This window comes from Sciurus vulgaris (assembly GCF_902686455.1).
Source record: "Sciurus vulgaris genome assembly, chromosome: 13".
NCBI classification, from domain to species: domain Eukaryota; kingdom Metazoa; phylum Chordata; class Mammalia; order Rodentia; family Sciuridae; genus Sciurus; species Sciurus vulgaris.
The window spans coordinates 47929808-47948081 of NC_136474.1; the positions used below are offsets into that span (position 1 = coordinate 47929808).

At 37.5% G+C, this 18274-nt stretch overlaps 1 protein-coding gene across 2 annotated transcripts in view; it reads right to left on the bottom strand.

The window, feature by feature from the left end:
- Window positions 1-9837, bottom strand: part of ROCK1 (Rho associated coiled-coil containing protein kinase 1) — a 162924-nt gene extending 153087 nt beyond the window's left edge. For both annotated transcript variants that reach the window (XM_079108289.1, XM_079108288.1), the window contains exon 1: window positions 9704-9837. In XM_079108289.1, the coding sequence (XP_078964415.1) occupies window positions 9704-9796 (93 nt within the window). In that variant the 5' untranslated portion in view covers window positions 9797-9837. The remainder of the gene's footprint in view (window positions 1-9703) is intronic.
- Between the last annotated feature and the right edge of the window lie 8437 nt (window positions 9838-18274).

The window sequence follows — 18274 nt, forward strand, 5'->3', positions numbered from 1 at the left end:
CAGAATTCTAACTCAGAGAAACAAATCACAGACTGAGATCTTTTCACTTATTAAAATTCAAAAGTCTTAGCATAGTGTTGATGAGCACAATAGATAACCCCTCATATGTGCAAATGTGAAACAACATAACTCCTGAAAATACTTCAACAATACACGTGAATGTACCTTTGACTCTGCAATCTCACTTCTAGGAATCTACTCTAAATCTACCCTGGCAAAAATATGAACTGACTTATATGGATTGTTACCAAGAGCAAAAGATCATAAACACCACAAATGTCCATTGATATGAAATTGAATAAATGATGCTACAAAACAGAACAGTATTCAGCAACCAAAAAGAAATGAGGAGCCAATCATGGTGGCGCACAACTGTAATCCCAGCGGGTGGGAAGGCTAAGATAGAAGGATCAGGAGTTCAAAGCCAGACTCAGCAAAAGCAAGGCTCTAAGCAACTCAGTGAGATCTAAATAAAATAAAAAATAGGGCTGGGGATGTAGTTCAGTGGTCCAGTGCCCCTGAGTTCAATCCCTGGTATTCACCCCACACCAAGGAAAAAAATAAAGAAAGGAATGAGGAAGATCTCTCCATATACCAAGATAGGGTGATGGTGCATGCTACTGTGGGTCAGAAAGGGGTAGAATTATGAATTTTTTTAAAATGGGAAAGGGAAAAGAAGAGGGTGAAAGGAGATGGATGAATGTGAGATTCTCCTAAACATCTTGAATACTTTTAAACCATGGAAAAATTTTATGTACACAAAAATAAAATTACATTAATAGGAAAGCAATTCCTAAATATTGAAAACAACTTGAAATGATGTAGCCTAACTGATGTCAAGGTGGTAAAATAATCTATACAAAGTACTTTTTCTTCTTTTCAAAAACAAAAATCTATTCACTGAACAAGGACAAGAAATAATCTGAACTCAGCAGCAATGAGTATTCAAAACTCCATGCCCGGGGCTGGGTTGTGGCTCAGAGGTATAGCACTTGCTTGGGTTCAATCCTCAATACCACATAAAAATAAATAAAATAAAGGTATTGTGTCCATCTACAAAAAAAATATTTAAAACAAACAAAAACAACCATCATGCCCTACCAAAAGAAAAGTTTCCTGGAGGAATAGCTGATTTTCAAATCTGGTATAAGACATATGCAAAATGAACCTGGGCATGTTATTGTAGCAAAAACAAGGAAGTTCTATCAAAGATTATTAGGATCTTGTATAAGTAACATGGGTGAGCTGGAGATGAATACACCTCAGTGGCAGAGCACTTAACCTAGCTAGCATGCATGAGGCTCTGGGTTCAATCCCAGCATCACAAAAACAAAACTAAGGCACCAATAAGAAGAGGTTATCATCAGTCAAAGGACAAACAGAGTATCAGCAGGGATGACAAAAATTGACAAAAACATCCTGTTTTTTAAATGTTTCTATGATGCCAGAACAACAACAAAAAGCAAGAAATAGATACCAGCTCTATCTTTCTGCTGCATCTTATGAACTATATATATTCTTCTGCATACTAGCCTTTCAGGCAATGAGAGACCCCAGGAGATTGTAAGGCTGAGAATAAGGGTAGGGGATATATTCCCCAGTCTCTCTTACTATCAACTGCCAGATTACTCTTGTCCTTTGGGCCCAAAGGTGGTAGTAACTCCCCTCCCCCATTATTAGTCCCAGGCATACTGTACTATCCCTACCAGTTTCCTTAAATATTGTCTTTACCCTTGTAACTAGTCCTTTTCTTAAACTTCCCTTAAATTATCCAGTTTGGCTATGCCAAGTCTATCACAGTAAGGCTCCAAAATACCTTTCTCTGCAAAGTTGTAATTAAAGAAAGACTGAAGTACTCATTCTGTACTTATGAATAGTACTTCAAGGTAACCAAACAGCCCTACTTGGTGAGTTCAAGTTCCTTTCTCAGCAGAATAACTGCTAATCAATGAGAAAGTAAAAGAATTAGAAAATCATTATTTTGCTATCCCTACTAAACTGAACTAAATCATCAGGGGATGGAACCATGACATAAAAGGTCAATGAAGTATTTTACAAAGGAAGTTATTAGGCTGTTGACATCTAAACATAATGATCCAGTCTTGACATTACTAAAGGCAGGCCAGTCAGACATATTATATGCCTTTCCATGTAATGCTAAAGAAAACACAAGCTAAGAAGCACTTGAGCAAAAACTCCGAAATAATTAAATCAAGTTTTTAGACCTATCAATTCACACAGGAAACATAGAGGGTGTAGGAACGAGTTAAATTACATCAAGGAAACTAAAAGGAAATCCCAGACAATTAAACAAGGTAAAACATCATTAACCCAAGCATCTTCACCAACACACCGGAGGAGAGGTGAGAAATTGAGGTTGGCGGAATGAGAGTTTTCTAAATTTAAGACCTGAAAGACAAACAAACAAACAAAAACTAAGCCAACAACACCACCATTTTAGACACTCAGGGAAATGTGAATATAAACAAAATTATTGATACCAAGGAGCTTTTAATTGTTAGACATGACGATGGTTATATAAGATGTCCTTTGGGCATGTGTGTGTGTGTGTGTGTTTAAGAGATGCTAGTGGAGTATAGTAACGGTTAAAAGACAATATCTAAAAGTTAACATTTTGGTAAGGAAGAGTGAATGATGGATGAATCAAGCATGACAACATTTTGAAAAGTGCAGAATCTGGGTAACAGTAGTTCACTATTCTGTTGTGTGTTTGAAACAAGCAAAACAAAAATCCACACTGGTTTTTTTCTTTCCCACTCTAACTACACTTGAGTGTCTAAGAAACGCTATCTCATGCGGAATCCTAGGACTCATCCCAAAAAATTCTGATTTTGTTTGTCTGGGAATGGGCCCAGATTACTTTTAAACAAGTTCCCCAAGTGAATCTACAGACTCATATCTGAAAAATTACATACTTCAGGCTGTGATATCAAAGCCTTTAACTATATTCCAAACCTTAACAGAAAGGCATGATCATGTATCTCTTACCTCCCTTTAAATCTTACCCCACCCCATCTTAGTGTGAGACATTTAATCAATTATTTTCCTAAGACTATAAATTTCATGAAAGTTGGGCCCATGTTTGATTTTACTCACCATGGTGTAGCCCCTGCCTATCAGAGGGCCCAGCATACAAACTACACCAAATAAACATTTGCTGAATGAATAACAATAAAGAAAAAAAACTTTTAAAAAGAAATATTAACATAGTCCACTGTTCAAAACTAGTTCCAGACAACCATTTGAGAAAATTTTCCATTTCTTGCTGAAAGTTGACATAGGAAGTATGGATAACAAATTATGAGGGGCATAGGTTAACCTACCTTTCTAAATATAACAGAAAGATAAAACAACCTTTCCGCTTTCTGAGACACTAGATTTTAGACATTAATTTGAACACTTAACTTCCTACTAAATCTTTAGTAACTATAATAAAAATGTACTCTGTATTTCACAATCCCAAACAGGGAGGACAGATGTATTAGAAAAGTAAACTACATATAAACATTATAATGGATATACAAATAAGTATATCAATTAACACTTTATTTCTTCAAAAAGTATAAACCTCCATAGTTATAACATAAATCACAAATTCAAAATATAATTGCCAGTATAATAATTAAAATTAGTTCAGGAACTAATTTCCAAAAACAGCGCTTATCCAAGATGGTACTTATTCTTATATTTCTGCTCAATAGCATGTAACTTTTAAATTTATCTCTTAAATCATAAGTCAATGACAATTTTCTAAGGTTCTTATTGAAGTATAATAAAGATACAGAAATTTTTAGAGACGCAAAGGACATCAGTAACCATCAGTCCAACTCTTCATTTTACAAACGGGAAAACTGAAGCTCAGATAAGGAAAAAGATTTAGTTGGTCACAGAAAGTTAATAGCAAAGTGAAGCTATGCCAATATTACAATTTCCAGTCCAGTGTTCTTTTCACTACTCCATGTTAACTGCATATTTAAAAATAAATAAATTATTACCCACTGTGAATTGCAGTACAATCTGTTCCATCTTTTCTTTTTCTTTTTTTTTTTTTTGGTACTGGGGACTGAGCCCAGGCACACTTTACCACTGAGCTACATCCCCCAATCCTTTTTTACTTTGAGACAGGGTCTTGCTATAAACTGCCCAGACTGGCCTCAAATCTGCAATCCTCCTGCCCCACCTTCCTGAGATGCTAAGATTACAGGCATATACCACAGTCACAACTCTATTCATCATCTTGTACATACATGTGCATGGTACCCAACACCTATATTTTGAATTTAAACAAAATGAATGCATCCCTTTTATCTGAGGATGGGAATGAGAAAGTAAAGCTACTGGATTATTTTCAGCAACAAAACTCCATAGTTAATACTTCCTGATATGTGGGCTCTTCTGTTATTTATCATAATAGAATCAGTATTTTTCACTACATATCCATAGTATGTAATTTTCACTATATATCCACAATACCAAAACTTATAATCATGAAATACACTAAACTGTGAAGTTATGTAAAGTCTAACTTAAAACTGAGAATTTACCTTTTGTTCATTATAAAATTTTATATGTGATTCCTTCTTCTGAATTAAAAACATTTCTGACTCAAGAGATTAATGAATGACTCAATTCATGTCTCAGCTGTTACTCTGAACCACCTCTCTATACACCCACAGCATGCTTGTAGTGCAAGAAGGCTTATTTACAGAACACATACTCAAAGTGTAAGATACATAGAAAGAGAACAAGATAACAACTAAATCTCAACAAATTAGCTTCCAACTGCTTTTCATTTCAATTCAAACTCTTAGCACAAAGTAGGTCTCCAAAAGCCCCTCCCTATTCTATTGAGCCCATCTCATTAGCTGCATTTTCAGTTATAATTGGATTGACTGCCTCAATAAAGCACAACTGGATCAGGAATTTATGAGCATGGCTTGAAGTGTCAGGTAAATTACTCTGCACTTAACAGAAGACAGCAACGTTAAGCCTATGCACAGCGACTAGCATATATCAGTAACACTACAAATATGGCAAAGATGGTTATCAATTATCAAATGATCACTAAATGCCATGCCATTAACTATTTTGCCTGTATTATTTAATTCTTACAACTAGTACTATAACCCCTCTCCCATTTTTCCAACTATGAAACAAACTTTGAGAGTTAAAATAACTCACCTAAAATCTTCCAACAAATACATGACAAGGTCTAGATTTGAATCCAAGTTTAGATCCTACACACTACACAAAGATTTACTGAATAAATAAATGAATTAGGAGACTAATTTGTTTTAGGCCTTGTTTTTGTTTTTGAAACGTTCTTGCAACACATTAACATTAAAATAGCCCAGTCTAAACTGGGTAGGCATGTGCCTGCAGCCCCAGCTTCTTGAGAGACTGGGACAAGATGATTGTTTGAGCCCAGGAATTTGGTCTGGCCTGGGCTAACTTAATAGAGAGCATCCATCTCTTAAAAAATAAACAAAAAATGGGCCCAAACCAACCAGATGTGCAACTGATATTGGTAACACCCATTAACTCACAAATCATAAACATTGGCAGGCATACAGTTTAAGGGTCAAAGATTAAATGACCTCAGGTTTTTTTCATTCCACCAACAGTAACATAATCCCAAATGTGATCAGTTCAAATGGCAGGACAGACATAAAGATTATCCAACAATAATCTAGATTCTGAAATGTTTCTGAATATCCATTGTAATAATTCAATGTATGAACTAAGACTTTTTTCAACAAAAATTCCAGTTTAGCGACAGGAATAGTAGTGATATTGACACAACAGGTAAATTTATTTAAGAAAAGCTTATTCTGGAAAATGAGGGATCTGATTGATTATATGACCTTCTAGTAGAGATGCCTAGAAGTCAGTCATATATTTAGCATTTGGAACAAAATTTAAAAGTTCTGGACATCATGGACATATAGATAGGAAGTTGAAGCTGTAAGAATGGATGAATTCTCCAAGACAGTGAGGAGGAAGATAAGTATTATAGGCCAAAAACGGAGGCAAAGAAAAAAATAAGTGAACAATAAAAAGATGGGAATGTACTAGGTCAGGGAAGTCCAGGAAAAGAGAATTTAAAGAAAAACAAAGACTAGTATCCAAAACTTCACTTATATTTGTCTTTCACATTATGAAAAACTGAGAAACTGTAGCAACAAATACCCACAAAAGGACAGCACAGCATAATACTGGTTCTCATCACTCGCTTTCACCAGCCCATTATTCCTCCTCTACCAGTTATAAGGATAAGAAAGGTCATGCTCTTCAAGAAAAAATTAAACAGTCACTTATCAGGATTCTTACTGCTACATTATTTTATAACTGCTAATATTCATTACTATGCCAATGGGAAAAAACTTCTATGGGTAAAATTAGGTTTAAACATATGGCAGCAAACTGTTCTAAAGTCAAAAGATTTGGGAACTTACATTATTGAAAGGATCTAGTAAAAGACATAAAGAATAAGAAATAAAACCAACCTCATATTTTAAGATTACACATAAAAAATCTAGAACTAGAGTACTGCACATGGCACATAATATATACTCAATAAATACCGGTTAAATAAATCAACAAAGGTCAAAATAATAGAGAAAGAAAGGCCGACCGTGAGAAAAGGGGATTGTCCCTATAATACAAGGTAAGTCCAAAATCCAGATAGGAAATAGTAAGAAAAGACCCTGAAAAAAATGAAGTGACCTGTTATTCTGACAAAATAAGTGAGTGAATGAAAGGATGTTCAATGATAAATATAAAATATTATGCAAAGAAAATTCATGCTAGACAATACAAAACTGGAAAAAGGATTTTTGTCTCCAAAGAAAAATATAATCTTTACCAAGTTCAGAGTGATATGGTAATAAAATTTCAATTGCAGCTTTCAATAAACAGTTGTGAACTAAAACAGAAGAAAAGAGCCATGATGATAAAGGGGGGGAAGTAATCAAATGTAATCAAATCTGTCCATTAACTGTTTTGTTTTTTCTTCAAAATGTTCTTTTAGAAGTCTTGGGTTCCATAATACCTGGCTGTTTTAACTCTGCTTGATTGTTTACTTCCTTGATTCTTCCTGTTTTCAACCTTCACCTTCCAACCTTGGTTCTCTACAGTTTCTCACTTTATCACTGAGTTCATTTTAATTCCTACCTCTCTGCAAATGACTTCTAAATCACTATCTTTTAATTATGAGCTCAGTGCCAAATCTTCAGTAGTCTATAAGTCATTTCTTCATGGTTGTCCCACTAACCCTCAACACAATGAATTCTAAAACTGAATTCATCTGTAGGCCTATTCTTTCCAAACCTGACGTTGCGATTTTCACCATTCTCCCCATAATCCAGGCTCAACATTTTCAGAGTCATCTGACTACTGCTTCTGTCTTTGGTTACACACTTTCTTCATTTCTGGATTGTGGTAATATAAAAATTCCCCCAATCTAACCCTATCTTTAGTCTTTTTACACACTAGCCCATCTTACACACAACTACCAGATTCATCTCTTCATTTATCCTCTCTGACAGTCCTATACTCCTCAGTCTTAGCACTCAAATGCTCCACAATCTAACCCCAATCTAGCCTTCCTATTTTATCTTCTGTTTCCCTAAACATGTCACAGCCAGTCATGTTTCCACCCTGTATTTATATTATTCTACACCTCACTGAGGACCCTCTAACCTATCATCCATCATAAAGCATACTTTGGCTCTCTCAACTCACAGTAATTTCTTCCCTTCAATTACTAAGAATGGATAGATAGATATTCTAAACAATCACTTGGAATTATCACATATATTCTTTACTGTGAAGCAGAATGCTTCACAGTAAAGAATTCTGTTTCTAGGTATATTTGAGATTAATTGTTTTCCTAAATAGACTAGACTCTCAAAGAAAGTACTTTCTTTCACATTTCAAAACATCTGTGAGGTTTCCACTAAATGAAGTGATAACAAGAGAAAAAAACAAATGAGGAAAAAAATTTAAAAAGCTACAAATTCCTTCTTGTAACACCAGTTCATGAAAGGAGATCAAAAAGCAAAACTTAGCTGGGGATGTAGCTCAGCAGTAGAGTTCTTGCCTTGCATGTGCAAAGCCCTGGGTTTGATCCCCAGCACAGCAAAAAGCAAAACAAAATCTAAGATATAGAGAAACTTGATAAATATTAAAAGACCAATTAGACAGAACACATTAAAGATGTGTTCTAATTCCTTCCTTTTCTCTCATTCAATAAAATGTTTTAAATTTATTAAGCAATAATCTTCTTTACTATTTCTCAATATGAAGAACTTCCATAATGTGGGTGAAACAAACACATTACCCACAATACTCTTATTTCATAGTCAAGGATGCTTAGAGCAATTTTGAAAGCTTTGGGAAGAAACCTTACACACTGAAACCACGAACAGGTATTTAGAGTAACTGAAATGCATGTTAATTTTAAACAATGTACAACATTTTCCTGATTCACCATGAGATTTTAGGGGCTGGGATTATGGGTCAGTGGTAGAGCACTTGCCTAGCGCATGTGAGGCACTGGGTTCAATCCTCAGCACCCGTAAAAATAAATAAATAAAATAAAGGTATTGTGTCCATCTACACCAAAAAAAAAAAAAAAAAAAAAAAAAAAAAAAAAAAAAATTTAATTAAAAAAAATTTTTAAATTAGATTTTAAAAAGCTATTTCTCTGAATGGCATTATTTTATTCCCTTAATCCCCAAAATGTGCCCATCTAACATTAATTCTCTGAAGACACTAAAATTCAGGGACATATACATGCTCCCTGAAATTTTATTTGTGAAATTATTATGTTTTCTTTGGTCTAACATGATATTACATATACTATAATACTCTAATATACTTTTAATTGTTAGTAAAGTAAAAAGAAATTCACAGAAAGTTTACAACTGTTAATATTGGGGGTCAAACTTCCATTATTTACAGGTAATTGTATGTAACACTATCAAGCACTGAACAATTTTTAATATAGGAGTTGGCTTCTCATAAGAAGTTCTTTAGAATGTTTTAAAAGTGACACTGTTAAATACAACACCATCAAAAAAAAAGCAGGTATCATCACATTTGTGTGGTGTTTTTCCTACAATGTTGCACAAGAATCAATTACCTTGGGTTTTTACACTACATAGTTCAACAAAAAAGTTCCTGCCTATGACATTTTAACTCAAAAATCACTTCCTCATTATTCATTCTTGATTGTCACTTCCAAGTCTAAACACTAAACCCCTAGTACCTACATCCAAAGCTCTAAACGGAAAGCAGCCTTTCCAATATTACTGTCAAACAGATCGGGAAGATTAAGACTACTAAGATCACCATTCAAACAACTACACACGTAGTAGCAGTTACTGACGTGATAACTTGATATAATGCTTGCAACAGCGGGCAGTATGTGTCTTCTGTGAAGAACTGGGCCAGAACTAAAAGTTCAGAGAGCGGTTAGCAAAGAGCCAACCGAACCTGTCTAAAAGGGGCCACACCATGTGGCCTTAGTGGCACTCCAAAATTCTTCGGGAAACAGAAATGTGGCCTTTTCCACGATGATTATTCGTACCTGAGACTCTTGAAGTTCACCAGAACGAAAACAAGAGTAAGGCAATAGAAGCGCAACCCCAGACGAGCAAAAGGGAACAGTGCCACTCACCAACAAACAATCCGAATTCACTTCCGATTTGGGATCCCGCAGCAGGTTGTCGATTTTTTCAAACCGAGTCTCCAAACTGTCCCCAGTCGACATGTTGCTGCTACTGTGACAATACCCTCGTACCAGCACCAGCAGCGGAAAGCAATTTCAACCAACTTCCTCCGCCGTGGGTTCGCAGCCGCGGGGAGAGGGAGCCGGAACCTCAGGGTCACCAGGTGCGCCCGGTTCCCCCTCCTCGCCCTCACTGAGGGGACCTCGGTTCTCCACACCCCGGGCCGGGGGCGACAGCGACCCACAGCCGCCCGGACGCCCAAAGTCGCATCCCACCCGGCAGCCCCTCACGACAGCCGACAGCGCCGTCGCCAGCAGCCTCGTCGCTCCGGCGAGGCGCTTCAGCCTAGCGGGCCCCGGCTGCCTTCGCCATGGAGGAGCCCCCGTCCCGGGATGGGCAGGAGGAGGGAGAGCAAGAGCAGCAGGGTGGAGACTCCCTCGGGGCAGCCGGGGAGGGAGAAGAGGAAAGGCGAAAGCAAAGGGCGGGCGAGGAGCTGTGCCAGCTGCAGCCGCCGCTCGGGCCACGGGCCGGGCCCGCTCCGCTCCGCTCCGAGGCGCTGTAGGCGGTCTAGCCCCGCATCCCCGGCTCTACTCGGCCCGGCCCCACACACCGATCCCTTTCGGCGGAGAACGGGTCCCGTGGGACAGGCTCACTCTCCCATTTTCTCCGGTCGCTGTTGGGGTTGCTGCCGCGGTGTCCGGCGGGGCAGGGCGAGGTCGGTGCCCGATTGAGACTTAGGAGAGGACAGGCTGAAGAACCCGCGGTGAATAAGACGACAGTCGGGTCCCGGCGGCTGCTGATGGGGGAGCTTCTGGGAGGGGCTGCGGTCCCGGCTGGGAGAAGGGCGAGTCGCGGCGGCGAATGCCTGGCGGGGGGGGGTTGAGGGGGGCCGGGGCCGAGAGGGACTAATATGTCCGCCTTCCTGTTCAAACAAACGGAGACCGCCGACGCGGACTGCGCATGCGGGGCGCGGGCGTTCGGAAAGGGAACCAGTCGGCCCCGCGCGCGCGCGCACGCTGGCGCCTCTCAGGGCGGGGCCAGGCCGGGTCTCTCCAAGCGAAGCGAGGCGGGGCCGGGGGCGGGGCGCACGCCGGGCTTCGCGGGCGGGCGGGGACCACTGGTGGCTGGGAGGAGCCGGCCGGGTGCCGCGCCCCGGCGGGCCCTCGGGAGCCACGGAAGGCTTTGGAGCCGCAGAGGAGGTCCGAGCGGACGACCTCTTGCTGCTTCTGTTGGCTGACCTGGCAGCTACCCCAGCTCGGCTTCCTCTGGGCTGCAACGCGTCGGTAGAATTCTTATTGGAAAGAAAGGGTGCTTGTTACCCTTGTTCTCCTTATCATGGAGATAAGGTTCTTTGGAGGGCAGGATGCCTTTTCGTCGGGAGGTACCAGCATCTTATTTGAGCACCAGTGGAATTCGGTTTTCACTGGGAACTCCATCGTCGTCCCTCCGTGAGCCTGCAGACCAGTCTGTTTACGATGCAGTGGGAAAACTACGAAGCACTCGGCGCTTCCCAAGGCGAGCGTTGTGTCGGGAACCTTAAAACTTTGACTCCAAAAGATGGAGTCAATAGAAGTCAAGTGCAATTCAGTTAAAAAAAGAAAGGGAAAGTAATCTTAGGAAAAAATCATTCTTGACTCGTTCACATTAGTTCTATTACGTCGACACCCCCACCCTAGTTCTCTCCTAAGTGTGCAATGCTGCTTTTTTAACTTCAAAACATTCAGTGAAATCTAGAATTGTGATTTTATCACAGCTAATGTGGAACATGAAAATAATGAGCATTTCCTTCTAGTTCAGTTGCTTCATTGACTGTGGTGTGAGAGCGGGTGAGAGACTTGTTACCCAACTTGCTGACAATATTCTTCACTGCTGTCAGCAGGAAACCAACCTTCATTTGTTTCTAATTAATCTTTGGTTTTTTTGCTCATAGGTGAAATTAAAAATTGCTAGAAACAGAAAATGTGGACGTTTCACCCCACACTGGAAAATGCTACAGATGAACCAAATGTCTTCCTATATTGAAAGCATGGTACAGCAACCGAATAGTCCACCGACCTTATGATGGGAATCAGAGGTTAGGAAAATAATAGTGTTTGAATCATGTTTATTTCTATCTTAATTTTATTAGATATGAGAAATAGATATAAAGCCCACTGCATAAATCAAGAAGGAAGTCTTCACAAAAATCATAACAAAAAGAAAACAAGAGACAAACTTAAGGTATTTCATTAAATGCTTTCGCAGTGACTTTTCTTGGCTCCAGTATTTTAAGTCAGTCATGTGAATTAGATTTATTTTTAAGCAAAGGGCTTAAAATAAATCTGGCAGTTGCCCTAAAATAAATTTCCTAAACCCTGCTTGTCCTTTATTTTATTACCATTTTTAGGTATTCATAAGAATTTTGTTGTTTCTCAGAACTGAACATTCTGTTGCTTTCCATTTGGTCACACATGAAAAAGTACAGGTAGCCAAAACAATACATAGGTGGCACTTATAAAGGTAAGTGAATGGCAATGCTATTAGAAATACATGTGAAGCCTACATACTTTATTAACCTGTGAGGCTATTGTGATGTTTGTAACACACTGCCATTTGATTTTTACTATTATATGGACTCTGTATCAAGTTTGGGTTTTTCTGTTTGTTTTTATGTTTTGAGCTGGAGTCTTCCTGTTGCCTAGGCTGATCTTCACGTTCTGGGCTCAAGCCGTCCTCTCCTTTCAGCCTCCCCAGTAGCTGTACTATAGACATACACCACCACACTTGGCTAAATTTATTTTTAAATAAAAAGTCCCCTCCCATAATAGGATGGTATCATATGACAATTAAAGTTTCTTTCCATTTTAAAAATTCTATTGTTTAATTATGAGTAATCTCTTCAGAAGAATTGTAGATATTTGAGATCACCCTAAAAGTATGTTAAGATCCTAAAGTACAGTTGCAAAATACTGATGCCATGTTTAAATATTCTTCATTGCTTTCAGTGTACTAATATTTTTAGAATATGATATTGAACATAACTTTCCTTTAAGGAGCAAGAGTAACAGTAGATGGTATTATATTATTACTATATACAAATCCAATATTATGAGCCAGGAATATAACTCAGTGGTAGAGTGCTTGACTAGCATGCGTGAGGCCCTAGATTCAGTCTTCAGTGCCATGCACATACAAGAACAAATATAGTGTTAAACATAACATTTCTTTAAGGAGCAAGAGTTATAATAGATGGTATTATATTAATTCCTAATAATGTAATATTTATTATCCATACCGATTGTTTACCATGTCTAGATACTACGCCATATACTTCATACATAGTATCTCATTAAAACTTCAAACAAGCTCTAATATGATTTAGACCTATGCCAAAGATGGGAAAAGTGAGGTGCAGAGACTAGAACAGAGAATTCTGACTACGGGATCCCTATTCATAACTACTGATGTTAACACTAATACAAGAACAAGTACTAATAATACAGGAACAAGTACTTGTATTATTTTGTATTAGCACAGATTTAAATGATTCTTTGTAAGAGAGGGAATTCTAGAATTTTTAATGTGATCAATATGATTGCAGTCCCTAGAAAAAAGATGTAAAATGTTTTTAGCAGGTTCAGAGTGAAAAAGCCTTGACAGCCAGGCATAGTGGTGCCTGTCTGTAATCCCAGCTACTCAGGAAGCTGAGGCAGGAGAATTGCAAGTTTGAAACCAGCCTGGACAACTTAACAAGACTGTCTCACAATTAAAAAAAAAAAAAAGAGCAGGAGATGTGGTTCAGTGGTAGAGTACCCCTGGTTCAACCCCCAGCACTCACACACAAAAGGCCTTGACAATGTTCAGTAACACTGGACTGACTAGAGATTTAAGCACTGGGTCCAAGAACCAGTGGCAGCCCTTGGTGGAATTTTCATGACTTGCAGGAAAGTAAGAAGAATAAAGGCACATAAAGCTTGCTTTAGTAGCATTATACAACTAAAACTGAAATGATCAAAAAAGGTTAGTGTGGCTATGGTGCAAGAATAAAAGGCAAATTAATGAAATATTCTATATTTCACTGTCCATGAAGATTGTCTGAAGCCCCCCCCAAAAAAAGACTATAAGTTTTTATAAAGTGAATAGCTAGAATTTAAGACTGTCCTTTAGTCTGAAGTTCTCTTTACATAATTTTTCTTTAAGGAACAAGAGTAATAGTTAATGGTACATTTTTTTTCTTTCTGTTTCTGTGTGCGTGTGTGTGTGTGTGTGTGTGTGTGTGTGTGTGTGTTTGTGTACAAGGGATTGAACCCAGGGCCTTATACGTGCTAAGCATGCAGTCTACCACTCTACATCCTCAAACCTGATATATTTTTTTAATATTCTTAGTTGGCAGTTTAATAATTATAAAGATGAGCTGGGGATATAACATAGTGGTAGAGCCCTTGCCCAGCATGTGCAAGTCCCTGAGTTGAATCCCTAGTACTGAAAAAAAAAAATTTACAAAGTTGGCAACTCTATGCAAATGTATAGATTAAATTACTTATATTTTAATTGTTCTGGATTTTTGGATTCAGATACCTGCAGGTGTTTAGTTCAGATAAGACTCATGCAGGAACCTAATGAAGAGACTATAGTGCTGAAAGAATTTAAGACATATTTGGGAGAGTTCATGGAAAAATTAGAAAGACTTAGAGGTATACTTCCACATAATAAAAGACAATTAAGTTGAGCATTCCTTTGCTTTTGGTTATTTGGTAGGAAATCAACTTGGTTTAACATTTATGGAATTTCTTTCATAAATGCTGATGTGAAAGTTGACCTCCAAAGATGCCCCCCAATGAACCATGTCTTGATATTCACACCCTGGTGGAGTTCCCTCCCACGCTAAATCTGGACAGAGGCCCTGTGACCTCCTTTAACCAGTAGAATGCAGCATAAATGGCTCTGTGCCAGTATGAGGCCTAATCTTTGAGAGTGTCTGGCAACTAACAGTTTTGTGCTGTGGGAAATCAGGCTAAACTGAGATCACCCTGGTATGAATAAACCCAAACTAACCAACTTAAAGAGATCACAGGAAGGACAACTGAGGAATCCAGCAGACCTTTACAACAGAGACCTCAGACTTATGGCCCATTCCAGCAGCCCCCAGCCTTTGCGGGCACATGGAATAAGAGACAGGCTAGTCTCTGCAAGTACTGCCTACACACAGAATCATGAGCAAAAATTAAATTATTATTACTTTGAGCTACTAAGTTTTGGGGTAGTTTCTCAGCAATGGAAAACAAAACAGTTGGATTTCAGAAAAAATTTTCACAAGTGAATATGAAGAGAGAGATATATTGGGAACACTTTATACTTTTTTTTATATACCCATTATTAAAGGAAGCTGTCCACAATGGGTATTTTTTTAAAGGAATGACAGATTAACTCATGTTAATACTTTAGTTCAACAAACCCTCTGTATGAAAGAACTATAAAAGCTTTTTAAATAAATTAGGGAATGCTTCCAGATTTTTAAAATAATTATGAAGTTTTTATTTGGTGGTGGTGGTAGTAGGAAATTGAATCTAGGGGTGCTCTATGACTGAACTATATTCCTGACCTTTTTATTTTGAGACAGGGTCTCGCTAAATTGCCTAGTCTGGTCTCAAACTTTCAGTCCTCCTGCCCCAACCTTCAGAGTTGCGGGAATTCCAGGTGTGTGCCATCATGCCCAGCTAGTGTGTAAGCATTTCTGTGCTGTCTCAAAAGCACATAAAAAATGCAGGTATATTCTGTAAATTGCAAATCAATTGTAATTCAGTGCCACAAATTGCATGTTATTCCAAAAATGCATACCACAAATGTGTTAGGAATGTGATGTGGCTAAGTTCCTATAGAAACTTTAGCTAACATTTCCAAGAAAATAGGATACTTATTATGATTAATATAACTTCCCAAAGGGCATTAAAATTTTTTTAATGTAGAACAATTTAACTTGATTCTGAACAACTTTGCTAAACAGTTGTGAGAATTTAGATTCAATTCTGTTTTTTTTTTTTTTTTTTTTTTTGCGGGGGGGGGGGGTGCTGAGGATCAAACCCAGGGCCTTGTGCTTGCAAGGCAAGCACTCTACTGACTAAGCTATCTCCCCAGCCCCAAGAAGTTGGTTTTATATGATTTTTAACCAAGCATTTTATTTGTATATGTTTTTTCTAGATCTAAGAAGTGAATTGGAAGGAATATGTTCTTTTTTTGAAGAGTATTTCATTTGAGATGAGCCAAGCTTTTTTCTTTCCACAGAACATTTAGTCTTGGGAGTAAATGCATTTTGACATTTTTAGACCTACTACAGCATTGGCAGAGTTGGGGATGAGGCCATCTACAGCAAAGAAAAGTGTAGGGCAAGCTGTGAGCACCCTTAAGGCTTCTCCTGACTCACCCTGGAATGCCTTCCTCCAACATCTGTTTTTTATTTCTTAAAAGCTGCTATTCCATTCAACTGCAAAAATACTTGTAGTGACCCTAGAAATAGAATGGAGAAATAGAAGGAAATAGAGTTCTGTAAAACAATGATTTCTCTGCTTATGCCATTGCCATCTTGAGAACCCTACTGCTACAACACTCAAAAGTCCAAACATGTAAATGGCTGATATAACAATTTATTCCAAGAATAGGAACTGTTATGTTTGTGGAGCCCCTGAGGCAGTACATGTGTGAGGAAAACCCATATAAAGGAGATAATAATAAATACACATAACTGGTTACATACCCCTTCTCATTTTTTACAACAGCCTCCTATCCAGGTTTTTTTCCTCCTATCTAGCTCCATGCCACTGAGTTCCAAGGCCAAGCGTGCTTTCTGACCATTGCTTTTTAGATTTTTACATCTTCCTCTTTAGGGCCCTTCAATTGGTAAATTGCCTTTTTTGGTAATGACAAGCTCTTCACCCAATATTTACTTCCCTTTTTTATTTGTTAAGACTTTTATCATTCATCTCAGTACCAACTTTAAACTTTCATACCTAACACCTGGGAATAGGAAAAATATTTGCTTCTGACATCATCCCATTTTTCCCCTCCCTGCCATCATTCAAACACCTCCTAAAACAACATTCTTGGGCTGAGGTTGTGGCTCAGTGGTAGTGCATTTGCTTAGCTATGCGTGAGGCACTGAGTTCGAGTCTCATGACCACATGTAAATAAAGATTTTTAAAAAGTCCATTAACAATTACAAAAAAAAGAAAAAAAACAACATCCTCCTTAAATTTTTTACAACTGCAATAGAGGAACTCGTTCCTCATACCTTCCCATCAATATATAAATGTTACCCATATAGATTTTATATATTATTTATTTTTAAGTATTTTTTGTTGTTGATGGGTCTTTATTTTATTTATTTATTTTTTTATGTGGTGCTGAGGATTGAACCCAGTGCCTCACACATGCTAGGCAAGCACTCTACCACTGAGCCACAATCCCAGCCCTATTATTTCTTAATAACTGTGATACCTTATGTACTTTACCCCTTTTTATTTTATATAGTGTAAACACTAGTTGAATTTGTACATTTTATTTATATGTTTTCTTCTTTGTTGTTTCACACATTCCCTAGGGCATAGACTAGGACTTTAAAAGCAATAATCATGTTTTCTTTTCATCATAAAAATAGTACATGCTTATTTTTAAAATTTTGGAAAATATGGAAAAGTAAGCAGAGAATAAAAATCACCCATATTCCCACAACTCAATTCCAATCACTGTAGATGTTTTGGTGGTTTTCTTTTAATATTTTTTTCTCCTCTGCAAACATTTGTTTTCATGCTATTTCTCTCTATGTATGTGTGTGTGTGTGTGTTCCTTGTATACTTTTTTTCAGCTAATATTTACCCTAAATGTAGCTTTTAATACCTGTGTAATATTCCATCCCAGAAATTTACCATAGTTTCTTTAACCATTACTCTGTTCATCTACAAGTGGTGCTACTATATAAAGTTTTTTTCTTAATTTAAAATTATTTACTTAGAAATAATTCTCAGAAGTGGACCAAAATAGTTTAACACTTTTAATGTTTGTGTGGCTTTTTATCATTCTCTCCCCAGTACTAAATGTGTCATTATTATACCTGAGCTCATTGTAATAATTTTCATATCTTTGATTATGATGTTGAATGTTTTTCCATGTTTGATGACTAGTTGTTTTTCTTTTACAAATTAATTTGCTTATGTTTTGTTCCTATTTATCAATTGGTTCTTGAAATTTTTCTTATTGACTTGTAGGAATACCTATGAATATATGATACTAATGTTTGCTTTCCTAATTACAAATTTTCACCAATTTTTAAATATTTTTTAAAATTTTGGAATGTATTTTTGACAAAAAAGAATTTCCTTTTAAAATTTCTGTCAAATCTGTAACTTTTAAAAGACATTTCTGTTGCTATTTTTATGTTTAGAAAGCCCTTCCCTCTTTGAAAAGTTTGATGTATATTTACTTCTATTTTCTTTTGTCCCCTATGTTCCTTCCATGTCTAAGTTTTCCATATATTGTTTTTAATTTTA